Source organism: Corvus kubaryi, unplaced genomic scaffold, assembly GCF_017639235.1.
Source record: "Corvus kubaryi isolate FWS band 111438036 unplaced genomic scaffold, C.kubaryi_AGA036_p1.0 37148, whole genome shotgun sequence".
Classification (NCBI taxonomy): Eukaryota; Metazoa; Chordata; class Aves; order Passeriformes; family Corvidae; genus Corvus; species Corvus kubaryi.
Genome location: NW_024581038.1, coordinates 825,426 through 842,966, shown reverse-complemented (window position 1 = coordinate 842,966; position 17,541 = coordinate 825,426). Strand labels below are relative to the sequence as shown.

Sequence of the window (17,541 nt, the reverse complement as noted above, 5' to 3'; positions counted from 1 at the left end):
CAGATAATTCTTGAAAATTAGAATAATGGTATTTTAGAGGTGAGGGGTGTGCATCAGCAGTGGAGGGCTATTGACAAGACATGATGTTCTGATGGTCTACTTAGAAGGATAGCAGCAAACAGTGCAGGACATGATGGCATATTTATATGCTTCTGTCAGCTTTTAGTGTTCAAAGGCCTGTTTAATCATAACCTGACCAAGTTAGATGGCGTGCAAAATTGTTCCCTTCATTTTCAGCCACAGTCTGTCATGCAATTTGCAGGCTCCGGTTGTATTTGAGTGTATATGAATTTCTGTGCACACACATTCGTGCTGGTGCGTAAGTGTCCACAAAATATTACAAGCTAACTTTCTGTATATAGTTGACCTGAAATAGGTGCATGTCTCACTAAAACTCTGTTACAGAATGTGTTTTCAGTAAAATCACTCTCTTAGAAGTAATATTAAGGTCTCAGCTGCAGGAATTTCAGAATTCGTCTTTGTGGGCTGAGTCACTTTAATTGTAACAGTTCAGTTGTTTCTGTGGACTGTATTGGCTTTAAAAATCAAATGCCTAATAGAGCAAACAATGTCTTTGAGGCCTTTCTGTGTGTCACGAGACAGAATTACACAGGGAAGAGCACAGACCTCCAAGCACACCAAAGCCTGGCCCTAATCAGGAGCTTAACTCCGTACAAGTGTTTGCAACAGCCTTGTTGGATTCATAGGTGAAGAACCATGTTTTTCAGTCTATCAGAATCTAGGGCATCCTTGTCCATCAAAATCTGGGTTGTGGCCTTGTAGCCAGACAAATGCTCTTGCGTCTCCTAGTAGCAACACTGGTTCTGAAATAATTCTGCAAGGACAAGGGTTTGTCAGATCTCAGTTGTCAGGGCTCGCCTGGAGATTTGTTCTGCTCTTTTAACTCTTACAGCAGTTGTCTGAAAGAGTGATAGGTGTTACCTAATCAGTTTGAGCTTTAGCTTGCTTTTACATGGCTGTATAATTTAGTGCCTATTTTTATAATAGTCTTCATCAGTTTCTCTGCCTAATGGGTAGAACTAACAAGTCTCTATTCTTTTAAAAATGAACTGTCTGAATGGCTGCATGGAGAAGAACAGACATGGGATAATAGCAGAGGCCTGAAAATTGTGAACACAAGGTGGTACCAGAACCAATCAAGCTACAACCAGCCACCCCACTTCCCAGTGAGATGTTTAGGAGACTGAAGAGGAATAAGCTCTCACCACCAGCCCTGATGCCTTTCTCTTGGAGAAAAGCTATGGCTGAGGACAGTTTGCCATAACCCTCTCTCCTATTCCAGATGAAGCAGGACTCAGGGAGGAGTCTGTGGATAGCATAACGGTACAGAGAAGGGAGAGGTATTACAAGGTCTATAAACTCAGAAATATTTAATAGTTGGCTGTATTTTTTTATGGTAATAAGTAGATGTGGAGTAATAAGAATTTCTTTTCTTTTAGGCTGTTGTAGTCTAACAGTAAATTCTTAAATTCTTGATTTTCCACCCAGGTAGTGTTTCTGAGGCCCACATAAACTGCATGAGCTGTACAACAGTACTGCCCTTAGAAGTGGGCAGATTTGGGCTATAGGGGTTATACTTGATTTCCCTTGGCTGCATAATGGACCCAGAGATAAAAAAAGAGGAAAGCAAAAAAAAATTATTTTTCACTGTTATTAAGGGGAGCTTTTACCAGAGTCTTTTGTATGAGCGAAGAGAGCAGGTATGCCAGAAATCCTTTATTCTCTGTCTTGGCAAGGGATGAAGGTGAAGGGTTATAAACCAAGCGAACTGACGAAAGATCCAGATAAGATTGAGCTTGCTGCCAGACTTGCGAGAGTGTGAATCTGTGCAGTGCTTGTGTGTCTTTGACAGCTCCACTGCCAACATGAATACCGGAAAATCAGAGGAGCAAGCGACCCTGCCCCTGGGCCTCATCGCCAAAGGCTGCACTGTGGTGATGCAGTTGTTTGTTTACTTTAATAATATTACAGCTTGCAATCAATACTCACACAGTTTTCTGGGCCCTGAGGGGACAAAATGAATGGGTTGTTTCTTTCTATCCAGAGTCCGCTTGCTTGTACCTATTACATGACTAGTTTTTAAACCAGCTCACCATGATTTTGAGAGGAAATTTCCAATGTAGAATTCATCCCCTGGAAAAAAAAACAAAACAAAACAAAACAAAACAAAACACTGGAAATAAATAGAAAAATGTTAATTACCTGATTTTCATCCCCTTACCCTGTTTAGCATTGCTGTGCTCTGTTCCTTCCCATACTCATCTCAATATTTCTGCTTGCTTATCTTTACACTGTGACTTGTGTGAACACTCTCCAAAGGTGCTGGCTCCCTAAGTTGTCATAGAAGGGTAGTGGGAGGAGAGGGTTTGGAAATTTACTCACAGACATCATCTGAGGCCTGAGAGTAGCTGGCACTTTGCAGAAGCTTCATCCTTGCACTTAAATGTGTGGATCAGCAGCTTGCTTGGATTTAGGCTCAGCAGATATGGCATACAAGAGCACCATGCAGCAAATATTTTTGAAATACATTTTTAATACTGGGATTCCCAAATTAGTTCTGTGCAGAGCTGCGAAGCTCCATTACAGATAAAGAAGGAATACTTCTCGTTCTCGCTAACACATAAGCAGCCAATTGGTTTTTTTAATAGCTCAGTAGATTTCAGTAGGAGGTTGGCTAAGGAGGTTTTGTAAAGAAAAAACAAAACCAGTTTTCTGGAGAAAAGTACAAATTTTCTGAATGAGGAAAATGTCTTTGGACATTTTTTTCTTATAATATATTATTTTAATGATTTAAAAATAAAATTAATTTTAAATAACTTCTGAAAAACCCTGATGTATTGGGATGGAAAGGGTGGAGTGTTTTCTAGGTAGACAAAATTTTCAGTCTTGTGGTTTTGCATCACAGGCAAAACCTGTGGTCTGGTTTCCTCTCCTACCCTTCATCCCATACGAGTTTTTCTGTAGCTCATCCAATTTTCCTCTCATCTGCACCACTGCATTGTTACCCTCTGTATTGTTGAAGTTTTCTTCTGCTTTCTTCTTTCCCTTCAATGTCTCCCTCCTTTTTTCAGCAGTTAATTGTGATAAGAGCCTGAGGAGGCAGCTGCTGGTTTTCTCCTGTTGAAATTGTTCAGTTTCCTCAGTGCCTGTGCTGTTGTGCTTGGGGAGTCACCAAGTGGAATGGAATTGGTTTCAGAGAGTGAAATTCGGTCACAAGCCCTTCCTGATAGCATCCCAAATACCAGGAAGATCATTGGTTTCCAGCCGGAGTCTTGCAGGACTGTCAGGTGCAAATCAGAAATGGTGGTGATTATTTTTTTGGTGAATTGTGCAAATGAGACACTGAATGGAGAACTCGTGCAGTAGTTTACAGAATGTGATTTAGCATAATCAGAGTACCTGTATCTCAAGCCCATCATTAATTACATCAATCATTTGCAGTTCTGGATATCAACTGTGTTACTTTTGGAATGATAGCCTGATCTATTTTCATTAAACTAATCATATAACTAATCTCTGTAATTCAGAATCCTTTATGTATAGGAAGAGTTGCCTTAATGCTGACCACACCTGCCATTTTATTGCTATAAATACCCTTAAAGATAGATGGAGTTTTAACCAATCAGAAGTAAATGAAACAACCAAATAATTACCTCTTGTATTTGTTCAGAAAAAATCACAAGGTAAATTAATTAGTGTAAATCAAGATGATGTGCCTTCAGGTGGGATGGGTGGAGGCCAGAAATAGTCTTTCTTTTGCCATGATAATGCACAATTGCTTCATTTAGATTCACTTCAAAGTTTGAAAGGATGAAATGAGAGCTGGAACAGTTAGCTTTTTTGACTTAAAGGGGAGTTAGGAGCAGGACAGTCTTGTAATTGCATGGATAAATTCAGTGGGTTTCGTTTTTTTTTTTCCAGAGGCTGCTTGTTATTTTTTTTAAAGAATTCCCTAATGAAACTCAGTCAGATTCCTTCTTCATCTATCATGTACCACTAATCCTTTTGCAAGAAAGAGAGGAACATTATCAGCTATAGCAGGTAAAACGTTTTATTCATATGGTTTTGCAGATGTGACACCACATTTAGGTGGGTTTCATTCAAATCAACACCAGGTAAATGATACACTGAAAATTTTCAGAAGGAATTCAGTGTCTTACCAAATGGAACAGACCAACCACGGTGACTTTCAGACCCGCAGGACAGGGAGAGGTTCACGGGTTTGAGATGGTTCAGAATAAGGCTTGTGGCCATTTTGTTTGGCTTTCTGGATATTAGTGTGCATATACCTGCTATTCACACAGTTATGTTTGGGATCTATTTCACATCTGTGAAATTCTGGCCAAGTGGCGTAAATGGAAATTTTGTGGCCAGAAGCTGTGGCATTGAAATTTCACTTTCCTCCCCATAATGAGAAGTTGTTACAAGGCCTCTGCTGTGCTGACATAACACTTGAACTCTCTTGAGGATGTAAGTGGTGCAGAACCCTAATCAGTCTGCCTATCCATAGATTTTTCACTGTTGCTTATCATTCAGACATGGGATCATTTTCTGCATGAAGCTAGTAACAAGGGAAAACAACCCTAACAGGATTCTTGAAATCTGAGCATCACTTTCTTCTAGGGATCAAACTCTGCTTTGACACCAGGGATTCAGCAACACATTTTTAAGAGAATGAGCTTAGGAATTGAGATAGTTATTAATATAGCTTTCTTCATAACCAGATGGCTTTTGTGTTAAGGGTTGTCATTTCAGATATGCTGTGAACTGTATTACTTAAGTATCACTGTTTGCCATAAAACGGTTTTCTACTATAAGTGCTGAATGTGAAGATGTGCATTCTGCTAGCAGAAAAGGGTCAGAACTCTCATCAGAGAAAGTGTTTTTCTGTCTTAAATGCTGCAAAATTGTTTTTCTCTAATGGTGAACATGTGTGGGTTTATTTTGCGCACTGTTTTTATTCCTTTCCTTGCTGTCATTAGTGATGTGTAATTAGTTTCTTGTTCGGGAGTCTTTGGAGACACCTGTGAGAAGCACCTCCACTGTCAGGGCAATTTGTCTGAATGGTGTAGCTATCGAATGTTACAGTTGTCCTGGCAGAAACCAGGAGAGTTTACAATAAATTGTATTCTGGGGTGAGATCTAGATTCAGTAAACTGAGCTTCTGCTTCATCAGTTCAGCTCCTCTTTTCAGTGTTGTGGCAAAGCAGGACATTGTGCTCCGTACACAGGAATGCTCTTGGAGACGGTCACCAGCCAAGGCCTGAAATTTAGCACACAACCCTTGTTTGTGATCAGCTGCTGGACAGTTTCACAGTCAACAACTAAAGATCAAGCGTGACTCAGACATCGGGTTTTGGACAAACAGTGTCTCCAGTCTGACACCACATTACTGGTCTGGTGGCCATGGTGCTGATGGCTCTTTGCCTCTCGGTTCGTAGTGAATGGGGAAAGGATTCTCTGATATATTAAGTGTCTTCCCTCTTTCCCAAGCCCTGTTGTGTGTAGGACATACTCTTCCTCAAGGGCAACATGATCCAAAGGATAACTTTCTCATTTGTAGGTAAAAAATTAGTGTGTTGTGGGCCACTGAGACAGCAAACTGAGTGCCAGTTATCTGGTACCTTTTAACTGCTGCAGCCATGATGTTATTTTCTTAGTTTTACTATTTTCAGGCAAGTGCTCTGTGCAGTGATTGGGTGCAAGGCAGACAAGCAGATCTTCATGCTTGATATCATTTGTGCATTTTGTCACACTGAGTGATTCATGCCACCACTGTGGTTTCAATTACTTCAAAAACAGTAAAGAAGTCTGTACTTGGAAAATACTGACTGCCCTTTGCAGTAAAATCTTACCTTTATTCCTCAGATCCTTTTCTGTGCATCAGTTTGGTTTATGTGGAAGAGAGCTCTGGGGAAAACATTTTAACCCTGTACTGTCCTGTTGCAGCCTGTTCAGAATTACAGGCTCATGCAGAGGTTGCACTGGGATAATGAGGTGCCTTTGGACATTGCAGGTGAAGTTGCAAAGAGAGAATGTGAGGCTGTAACATCTCGGTGCACATTTGATCACCACTTGTAAGGTTGCAGTGTGTGTTCTGCTGGTTCCAGCAGCAAGCAAGCAGGGAAACCTGTATTACTAAAATGTGCAATGAGGACTGTGTGGTTCTTGTGCAGGACTTAGCAAGCACATTTGAAGAGCAGGGATTGTGTTGTCAAGTGGACAGAGCACTTGACAGGAGTCTGAGAATAATGTGTCTTTCTTCAGCCTACACATTGAGTCGTTGTGTGATGCCTGGCAAATTGCTTCAACTGTTTCCCCCCACAGGAAATAGAGGACCCTGCTTTACTGTGAGATCTGTAAGAGATAGTGTGATAAATAGTGATTATCATGATACAGTTCTTTGCCAAAGCTGGGATAATCATTGTTAGCAGCGGCATTAATTTTAATTCGTTTCCTTAATTGAATGGAGGTTTGACATATGCAGTTTGTGTTTCACTTGGGCAAACTGATCCTTGATGGACTGGTGCAGAGGTTTTGGTGATATCTTTTTACTTGTAAACAGAATTCTTATTTTAATTAAAGATCTTTATTATTTGAAGCCAATTGCCAACAGAGGTTTGCAAATTGCTAAAATAAGATTCAAGTAATTTAAAAATAGGAAGTACTGATGTATCTTTTACATTGTTACAGAAATAGTTGGTGTTCCATCTAATATAACATTTACATCTTATTTTGGAACAGTGTTAGCTGCTGCTGAAAAGATTGTGAAATTGAGAGACAGAAATCAATTTTTTTTTTTGTGTTTGCATCACATCCTGGTACCAAATGACCAGTGGCTACCCTCCTCTCCTCTGGTCAGAGAAGATTTGGGATTCTGCAGTGAGGTGGTGTCCCACATGTGCCAGTGGCTTCCTCTCTGCTGCTGTGGTTTGTGCAGCAGCTCCTGGATTTCAGGCTGGTGGTCTCTGAGCTACTGCAAAAGAAATATGCACTGATTCTGATTAACTGAAACACAGTTGAAAACTACAATGAACAGGGCCTGTTAGCATGTCTGGATTGTTGATCTGAGTATTTTCCACAGATGCCCAGATGTCCACTGCAGCAATATATGATTGTCCATCTTCTCTTCCTGCCCATGCAGGACATGGCTTAAAAAACATAGGGTTGACCACTGTCTCCAGAGGAACAGACCACCAATTAAATGTTTTGATGACTGATTACACAGAACAGTTGTGTGTACTATGTCTGCTGCAGGAACTTACACTACAAAGGCTCAGCAAATGCTGGTTTGTCCTAGATATGTCCTTCTTGCTGTCTGCCACATGCTCACATAAAAGGCTTTAGAGTGTACCTGAATGGGGCATTCTAAAAGCCATTCCCCTGGATGGATCCCTGCAGCAAGAAAATCTCTTCAGCTTGAATTCTCTTTTTCTTTGCTGTCCTTTTCATTTAGTTTTCAATTCACTTATTTATATTCTCTGTCTCCACTTGTTCTCCCAGGAGATGCCTGACAATAACCTCCTATGCTGTAGATCAGGGGCTTTCTGAAAAAGCACAGGTGAGGAAAATTGAGCAAGATGAGAACTAATTTTAATTAATTCATAAATGTTGCATTGTAGAATTATATATATTGTTTTAAGAGTGGAAGCATCTCATAATACCAGAGCTCCAGATTATTAATATTTCCTCTATAGTGGGCCCTAATTAGTTAGAATAGGTTTGACCATTTCTACTCTTGTGCTGTGCTAATGTACGAGGCCTTAAAAGATCACAGCTAGTGGGATCTAAAAAGGCTCTTACAGTCTTTTACATGATTTCCTTAGCAATTCAGTCAAGTTGATAAAAATAGAAATAATAAATGGAGAAGGCTGATGCTGATATTATAGCTTTTATTTGCCATTGCTTTGGTCAGAGGCTTTGCACAAAACTTTGTTCAATGTGAACATGGATTATGGACCAAGAGTGTTACTAAAAACTTCTTGTACATCTCATTATGATTCTTTGGGCAAAACTGGGTTATCTCTGGCTGCTGTTCAGGCTGAAGTGTCTGGAGTTTGCTGTAATGTGTGTTTTGCTGTCAGTATCCCTAGAGGACTCATTGCCAGCTGAAGAGAGACAAAAGATGGTGCTCCCACCAAGATCATGCCTTTGCTTCTCTTTACTCTTTTGTCAAGTAACCTGATGAAAAGACCAGCTCTGACAAGCACTGGATAGCTGAGAGTTTTCCCACAATCTGGGAATTAGCTGATCAGGCAACTATTTGGTCTCTTACTACTTGAGCCTGACACAAATGTGTCATCACACAGGAGAGAAGCTGACATGTAAAATGCTTTCCCGTAGGCAGGGCAGTTTTTTAAAACAGTGGTGCACAGTGGAACAGGAACAGGAAAGGAACAGGCACAGTGATACACATCTGTAACACCAGGAGTCCCCTGGTGTTAAATCAGGCAATTTCATATGAGTACTATGAACCCTCAGTTTCTTCACTAGTTTGTTCAGTAGCTTTCAGTCATCTGTTTTAAGGGGTTTTAAATTCTTGGATTGCCTTGCAACCCTCTGCTTTGGCTAGGAACGCCTATCAGTTGGAACTGAAGGCTTGGATTGGGGTTACAGCATAGTGCTATGGAAAATCCTGGTTATTTCTAACATTAATCCAGCAAAGGATTCATGAAGGTGCTGAGGAATTAATGTCCTCGTGCTAAGCCATTTAAAAAAACTGGATTTGCAAAGTTTCTGACAGTGTATCCCCAGGGTACAGAAAAATTTCATTGAATAATGCTCTGTAAGCTGCTCTGACTCTTTAACTTGCTATTCCACCAGGTTTCCATGTGTTTGCCAAGTTACAGGGAGAGGCGCATGGCACAAGATCTGGGGTATTAAAAGTGTTGTTAAAAATGAATTACTGATTATTTTTCCACTGTCCAAATGGAGCTGGATTACCTTGTCTTTTTTTAAGTAATGACACTAACCTCTGAGATAAACCCCATTTTTTTCTACTAAGTGAAGTTGAATTCTGTTTGGAAAACAAGGTGTTTTGAGGATATTTGTATTATAGAATGGGATACAGTGTAGGATGGGAATGTCTGAGGTGTGTCACAGATGACATTCCTGACTATTTTGTTTGATCTGAAACTGCGTTTCTCAATGGTTAACAGCTCAGAAGCTATTCTCGACACAGAATGTGGCCTCATTGGAGTCACGGTAGCTCTGCTGTGCCCAAATCCATCATACACATTGTGTATTTTGCAGCTCTGGGTCAAACTGTGAAGAGCTGAGATAAGGAATACATTAAGTAGTTCATAGGTGGCGAGACATGAGCCTGCATCATGGTGCAGGTGGAAAGCACTGGCAGCTGATCCAGCCCCTCCATCATGACCTCAGATGAACTCACTTGTGCTGATCATGGTATTTCTCCCAGTAACCCTGCTGAGAGCTGGTGAGAAAGCACTGACCCCTTTGTGAACCTCACAGGCTCCATATGCCAAGGCCTGAATTGCCACCCAGATGCCAGTGAGGTCAAAGAGTCACGGGAAGATGCCGTGCAAAGCATCGTCTGCAAATAAATGTCAGCTTCCACCTCCTTCCTCCTCTCTGGCCCTGACCCGCAGAGATGCTTGTCATCAGGGCAGAGTTTCTGTGTGAGTGTTGCAAGTGAGGCCAGACCCACCTAAATCTGTGCTCTTGCTTGGTGCTCAGGTTAAAATTGGTAGCAGAGGATTTTGATTCTCTCCTGTGTCTCATGCTCTGTGCAATCCTGCACCTGGCAGCTCTCGGCTACACTCTGCTTTTCCAGCTCCACCTTTCCTCCTGCTCTCTATCTGCCTGTAAAGACATTTAAACCAGACTTAGCTTCTGGATGTGTTGCCTCATGCATGCAGAAAAAGACACACACTGTTAGTAAAATTTCTTTGTGTCAGTCTGCTTTTCTCTGTTTTTTCTACTTTTTGTGCAAAAAGAGTGTCTTAGCACAGTGTTATAAGGTTATGTTAATGAGAACAGCCAGTAGCCCGAAGTAATGCTGAGTGGGTAGTTTGGTGAATTAATGTATGAATTTATACCAGGACAGAAAGGCTCTGAAGAAAGGGCCCAGGTCTTCACTGCATTTTTGTTGCATTTGCTTGTTATGGGCTGTGAGTTTTTGTGCAGAACATGTGCTGTCATCTTGAGCAGATTTATACAGATAAACACTTTGATCATGTGTACAGTCAGTGTACTGTTAAGTATGTCTCCTAAAGTGCAAGTTTACAAGTCAATTACCAAAATCTCCTGGTTTAAAACACACTGTAAGCAGGTCAGTGGGCTGAAAACGTGATTTTACAGATCTGAGGAAGAATCTTTTGCTTGGGAGTGGATTGTATTTAAGGAAAACTGTTGTACTCCTTCTCACCCTTTGATCTGTATATGGTGTATCTTTAACCTATGTCTGTCTCTTCTTTTGCATTGTAAAGGGAGTGCCTTCTCAGGGTATTTTGTGCACAGTTAGACCTTGATGTTCTTTTTAGTCCATGTCCTTGGTCTATTAGCTCAGTGCTCTGTGTTATGAACCTCATTCTGGAGTTTGCAAAAGAGTGAAATATACTGAAATACCTCTGTCTTTTCTTTTTCAGGATATAAAGTTTTGAACAGTGCCTCCCCAAGAAGTGTGATGAGAAATGGCTTTAGGAAACAATACCCAGAGAAGTTATTCCATCATCCCCTGCTTCATCTTTGTTGAGGTGAGTGCAGCATTCACCTGCCAAGCCTACATAAAAGGCAGCTCTTCCCTGCAGGAATTAAGTAATTTGTTAGCCATTTTATTTGTAGGAAAGGATGCTTTCTTACTTGACCACATAAATATCCATCTTCATACTTAGTGCCATCAGATCCCCCTGGAAAAGTCCTGCATGAGTTATCCAGATCTTGGGTACAAGCATGCAAGAACAAGGAGAGACACTGTGCACCCAAGACTTCTCGGTCTGGTTTTCTGGCTAGTCCTGTGCTATTTGGCAGGGAATGGGCAGTAGCTGCAGGTGTGGGTCAGCAACAGGTGACTGCTCATCTTCCCATCTTTTCTCAGACCTCTCTCCATCTTGGTGCTGCACAGGGACTAAACCTCATTCAAGGAAATTTTTGATCTCACAGTCTGACGGTTCCCGGGCTTGGAAAACAACCCTCAACTCTGATTTCAGTTCAGGTGGAGCATAAAATGTAGATAAGGCATGCCTGACCTTTAAGTGTGATGAAGAAGCTTGGCTAGCACGAGGGCTGTGAATTGTCTAGCAGTGAATCTGCAGTTAATGCTCCATGTCTTTGTTAAGGGCAGCTGGTGTGGTGGGTTTTTAAATCATTATTTAACTATTTTATTATTTTAGTCCATACAAATGGCACTTTGTGGTTCTTTTACTTAGCCTAACATTCATAGATTGGCCAACATTCATTATTCAAATCCATGATTGTTCAGCTGGTGCTTGTAAGGCTGGGACGGTTTTCCTGGCAAGGGAAGCAACTCTGTGTTTCCAGGGATGATGAAAGCTTCCATCAGATTTAGATGGTAAAAAGGAGATACCTGCCTGTGAATAACCACCTTCAGAGCCACCTGTCTGAAGTAGCTTAGATGGAACACTCACTCTTTGGCCCAAGCTATGAGGCAACTTGAGCTCTTCCACAAGTGAAGTGCTAGGAGATGTCAAAAGACTAATTGTTGTTGTGATGGAGGGAATGGGCCACTGCTTTATTCTAACAGCTAGAGAAAGAAAGGGTAAAAATGGGGGAAAGCAGAAATTAGCTCAGAAAAAACACCCAATGAAAACAATCAGAAATAAGTTGTCTCAAATTTATTGCTTAAACAAGCAGCTCTGAAGATTTTTAGTCCTCTAACGAAATGAATGATGGGCCTGGCTGGCAGCCTGTGACAGTGACATAAATTGTTCCTCCTGTAAACAAGACTGACATGAGGATTTTTTGCTCCATATATGTATATTCCTTGTCCTTTCACATACTTGATTTGCTGATTAAAACACAACATTAAATTAAAATCAGTCAAAACCAGAGAGGTAGTGTCTAAAAAGATGTTCTCTCTGCTACATTTGATAAAAACATGTATGTCTCCCCCTCTTTGTCCACAATATAGGTTTTTAATGTAGCACTACTGGGACTGCAGATTCATAGACTCATGTCAAGCATTGTAGCATTAAACAACAGGAAATCTAATTTCCTGCTGGGAGTGCAGAGATGATTGATAGTAGCCATTCTATCTGAAAAGTCCCTGTAAATCTTAAGGCACACTGGAGGTGGTGTTGTTTTCCCACTGCTGTGCTTTTGAGACTAAAGGAAGTGCTTTTTATTTCAGAGGAGCTGTCCCAGACAGCCAAGCCCTGTGCTGGATTACCTGGGTTAGGACAGACCCTATTTTTGTTGCTTTGAAGCAGCCATGAGAATTGATTAGCAGTGTGATACCTTGCTGCTGCTGTGAAAAGCAGGACAGCTAAAAATAATGTCGCCTGCTCTTCTGACAAGGGTTTTCCGTGGGAAAACAATCCAGCAGCACCAGGCTAGCTGATCATGATAGGAAAAGAGATGGTCATGAAAAATTATCATAGGCCTGTGCCCTGCTGCCTCCCCCACTGGAGTCTTGTCCCATGATTAGAAGTTTTGAGATATTTGCTCTTAAGGAAATAATGCTGAGACTTGATTGTCACATCAGATGCCCTGCCAGCAGGTGTTTGCTCTGCCCCCTCTGCAGTGTGCCTTCATCAAATTGTGGTGGCACAGGTAAAAATGAGGTGTCACAAGGAGTTTGGACACTTTAAGTACCATCATGCTTCAGTCTGTACAAATATGACACAGTTTCAGCAGTTATTCTAATTTCCATTTTTTCCCCATTTCATTTTCCTCCCAGTGAGCTAACTCATAGCAGCTAGTTATTATGGAACCTGACCTGAAGATGAATGGTTCATTATGGAAACTTAAACCCCGTGCCTGACTCTACAAATTCCTTTTTATGTTCAAAATATGAAAGTTTTAATAATAAAGAGATAACATGTGATGTCTAATCTGAAATGACAGAAATGTTAAATCAACATTTTCGTTCCCTAATTGGAAACACAATGTCACGTTATGAGTGGATATAAAGGCTAACCAGGGAATCATTAAACTAATTTTGAGATAGATAAATTATCAAATCTGAGTCCCTGTCCCAAATAATGCAGGCAGCTTTCTGGATGACTCTTTATTATATTACAAGAGGTGTCATTACAGTCTGTGATTTGTCACCAAATGTCTGTGAAGATTTGGTGTAGTACATTTTGTTAAACACATAAACAATTAACTAGCATGAGCAGGAGACTCAGATTCTCCTTTTCCCTGCCCTCCTTTGCAGACAGCATCCTGAAAGGAGTCTTGAGGAGGCTCTTTCCCAGCCTTGGTTTGCGTTAGACAGATGTTAAATAGTGCAAAGCTCCCCTACCCCACAGCTTCCAGGGCCCTTGGAATCAGTGGTGGACCCAGAGCATGCAGACAGGGCTGTAGAGCTGCTTTTGATATGCCCTGGATCTATCCCAGCAAATGCCAATAGTGCACAGCAGCCTGTGTGAGGATTTGTTGATGGCCAGCACTGATCACTAAAGGGGTCTCATCGATGGTAGACAAGCATGAGAGAAAGTAGGAGAAGCAGCACCTGGGATGACAGGAGGAAAATTCTCACATGTTCTTCCTTTTTCAGTTATGGTGACCTTTGTTTGCTAAAGCTCTTTGTGGAGCGTCTCCCCCCTCCTCACATGCTGGCATGTGTGTGACAGAGCAGTGTCAAAAACATCTGTAACAACGCTTCAGCACAGCTGTTCCATTGTTCTGCTATCACACTTTGCAAGGTTTGATTCAAGGAGTGCTGTGTCACATCCTTCCATGGAGCATCTGAGTGTGTGCTGGCTGAGGGTGAGGAAAGGTACAGTCACAACTGGCAGACCTGTTTTGTGCATGAAAGTACAGCCAGTTTTCTGCAGGTGAGGAATAAATTGTCAGAACAGCTAATCTCCCTGAGGTCTGGGCAGGGATAGAAGTGGGAGAAGTGCAATGCCTGGCAAATGCCAGCTCTCTTCCTCTGGGACTGGTGAGCTGCCCTGAGGTCTTCATCCAGCACTGGTTTCCGTGTTCTCAGCTCTTGCCCTCTCTTTGTTCGTCTAATTTTGGGGGCCAGCTTTCTAGGAGAAAACTCAAGCTGGGGGGATGTAGGAGAGAGTCCAGTATGGCCTTGAATTTGGTGGGTCAGTGTTGTCCTTGCTTTTGCAGCCTATTTGACGCTTATCATTGGTGACAGGAAGTGCGAGGCGATGTGATAATTGCATTTAGCAAATAGATGTTGGAAGGAAAGTTTCATACTGTGAGTAAACAGCATCCCCACAACTTCACAAGACTTCAGGGGGAAGGCATGGGAGCAACTTTAGAGCCATTGTGTCTGTTTGAATGGTGGTTTTTGAAGAAGCAGTATCCTTTTCTCCCTGCAAATAAAACCCTCAACAACAGTAATGGCTCTCTAGGCAACAAAAGGAGAAATTTGGTCTGGAATTTCTGCTGATGAGGCATTTTCTACTTCCTTTTTCCTTATCCTCACACTGCAAGTCCTGGCCTGAGGGCTTGAGTTGTTTCAGGGTGAGTTGTCTGAGGAGTTCTTTTCAAACGCAGTTACTCTTCAAGGAGTTGGGCACATTCTGAGGTGAGTCTTTGCACGTGAAGACACTAAAATTTTCTGGAACCAGATTTAATTCAATTGTCGTAAATTGATCAAAGAGTTACTGAATACCAAAAGACTTTGATATATGACTGATGTATATGCTTCATTGTGGATTATTGTAATCGTGACCCTGACAAGGTAGTAGGGGCAGACTCAAATATGTAACACCATTAAAACTTAAAACATTGGACATCTTTAAATTCTAAAATCTGATGATCCCACTTTTTCACACTAAATCCATTATTCTGTCCCCAGGAAAGCTTTTGCAGGCAGAGTGGAAACTGTTTGTTCTTGACAAGCTGATATATAGAACATTGCAGAGGGCTGAGGATTTTATAAGGAAAAGATCTTCTCCCTTCCCCCAAATGAATAAAATAAAAAAATCTGAAAAATAAAAAGCTCTAGTCCTACATCTATTCTGGTACAAATTTGGATGTGAACTGTAGGTATGCTATAGCCACACAGGATTTCTGTTTCTACAGTGGGGTACATTTTCCTTTATTTTTTGCTATTTACTGTCTGGACAGATTGAATCATCTTCAAATATTAGTTCAAATGTAATTTTAAAAAAAGTTTCAACTTAAAGAAGCACTGAAGGAAAGCATTCTTTTTTCCTTGCCTACATACATTTTCCTGTCAGTATTTCATGTAGTCAAGCCAACAGCTGAACTACCAAGTAGCAGGGGAATTTCTGCAATACTGAAATCATTTGTGTAAGTAAGACAAGTGCCTCTTGAACTTCTGTTTGTCATCAGCATCACAGCAGGCCTTAGGGAGCTATGAAATATCAGTGAATTTAGAACATTCATTACATGTGTGACACTTCTTTTATTATAATTTTTTGGTTAGGTGTCTGAAAACTCAAAAGGTTTTGCACACTTGGCTGGTGCCCTCTAATTTTGAGCAGTATTTGAGGAGTGTGAAATGACCTCTTACGTGAGCTGTAGTCCTCAAAGTTACATTTGTAAGGGGCATTGATTGTATGGGAAGTAACTTTTTATTTGTTTATTTAAAAAAAAAAAAGAGTCACTTCTCTCATAATAAAAGCTTTCTGGTTGCATTAGAGCTTTAATGATATCATTGCTGCATAAAGGACATAGAGACATAAGATTGCAATTTTGGATATTCAAAATACAATGTTTTTGTCAAGGTTCAGCTCTCCTGGAGAATGGAAAAAAAATCCCGTCAGAATATAACATAACCTTTGACTGGAAAAGCATCGCAAGGTGAACTAACTTCCGAACAGTAGCAGCGCTCAGTGCTCTGGTCCTTCCTTCTCCATCCATGCCATGCTTAGCTGTGCTGTGCTGCTGCCCTGGGATGCTGTGAGGACAAAGTGCCCCGAGGGATGTGTCATGTGCTGGTGTTGTATAAGCTCTCTGTCATTAGATCCCCACTTAGGCCAGCTGCGAGAATTGGTGCTGACAGATGCTGTGCAAATTCAGAGGGGCTCCTCTTGTAGCAGGGTGATGTTTCTGCATAATCCCTGTGCTTCGGTCACTTCTGTTCCTTGGGATTCATTGTTTCTAATTTTATTCACTCAGCATATATCTATCTGTTTATCCTTGTTGCTCTTTCTAAAAATCTCTTTATGTTCCCCATTTGCCAGTCGTTCCTCAGCATTTGCTTTCTTTGTCTGTCCTCCACATACCTCCTTTGTTCCAGGTGACTGGATAGCTCCATATTGTAAAATTGGCTTGATCTCAGTGAATAGGTGTCTCTTGAACCTTGGATTAGTTTTGTTGGATTGCTAAGTAGCTTTCATATTACCTGACTATAAAAAAATCCTTCTAAGTGCTTCACAATTAGGCGGAGAGCACAGAAAACTCTTGGCCAAAATAGGCACTGTGAAATAAATCTGATTACTATTTGATTCTCCTTAGCTTCTTGAGGACCTCTTAAAATTAACATTAAGGGGCTGCCATGAGAGATTAGGTGCTTTACTGAATTTTTCTTTAAAACATAAATGAGAGAAGGATTGTATTCCTGCTTGCAGATGCGTGAAGCACTTTTTTCATCCTTCCCTTTATCCTGGAAATTTCCTATTGCAAATAATCCATTTGACAACCTGAATAACATCTTAGGGTTTCCACCAATGAATCTGGTAGACTTTTCAAGGACAGGATTAAAGTTCTTTGTCTTTAATTAAAAAGTTCTTTGTCTTTAATTAAAAAAATGCATTTGGTAATAGAGCAAAATGCTGTGAACATATTGCTTTACCTTTTTACACTGTGCCTTGAAACTAGCCAACACTTTAGAGAACTACTGTATTTTATAACATGTTGGTCTGTTAATCAGATTTCTGAGAGAAGGAATTGTGTGGGGGTTTTTTTATTACTCAGCTGTTACGGAGATTGGATTTGCTTTGGTTCTGAAGAAGAAATGCATTTTTCCCATTTGTTAGTTAAAAAAAAACCCCATAGCTTTAGTAGATTTTTTCTGGACAAACTAGTAATTAGAAAGTTTGTTTAAAGCTTTGGGAAAATGGGTCACGAACCAGGCACTGTTCATGCAGGTGTTCTGTATGTGCAGAAGTCTGCAGGCCATATCTGAAGCCTTCTAAGCTGGAAGGTATTTCCAGTAAGACTGAGCAGCTTTAACTAGGCTTGAAATAGATAGCAATAACAGATAGCAATGTTGTAGTGGTTTGGTCCAAAATACTCATTACTGTTTATCTGCTGTGAGATAAGAATTAGGAGAAATGCAAAACAGGCACCAAACTTGAAAGAATATGAAGAAGTTTATTAACAGACCTAAAAGAAGAAAAAAATTATACCACCTTCAGAACTCTCCTCCTCCCCCCACCTTCC

At 40.8% G+C, this 17,541-nt stretch overlaps 1 protein-coding gene across 2 annotated transcripts in view; it reads left to right on the top strand.

The window, feature by feature from the left end:
* Positions 1–17,541, top strand: part of PLPPR1 (phospholipid phosphatase related 1) — a 117,985-nt gene that overhangs the window by 46,506 nt on the left and 53,938 nt on the right. The window contains exons 1-2 of one of the 2 annotated variants that reach the window (XM_042021485.1): positions 7,563–7,582; positions 10,632–10,739. In XM_042021485.1, coding sequence (XP_041877419.1) covers positions 10,677–10,739 — 63 coding nt within the window. In that variant the 5' untranslated portion in view covers positions 7,563–7,582; positions 10,632–10,676. Of the gene's footprint in view, positions 1–7,562; positions 7,583–10,631; positions 10,740–17,541 lie in introns of those variants that run through there. The other variant, XM_042021484.1, reaches the window with a different exon arrangement.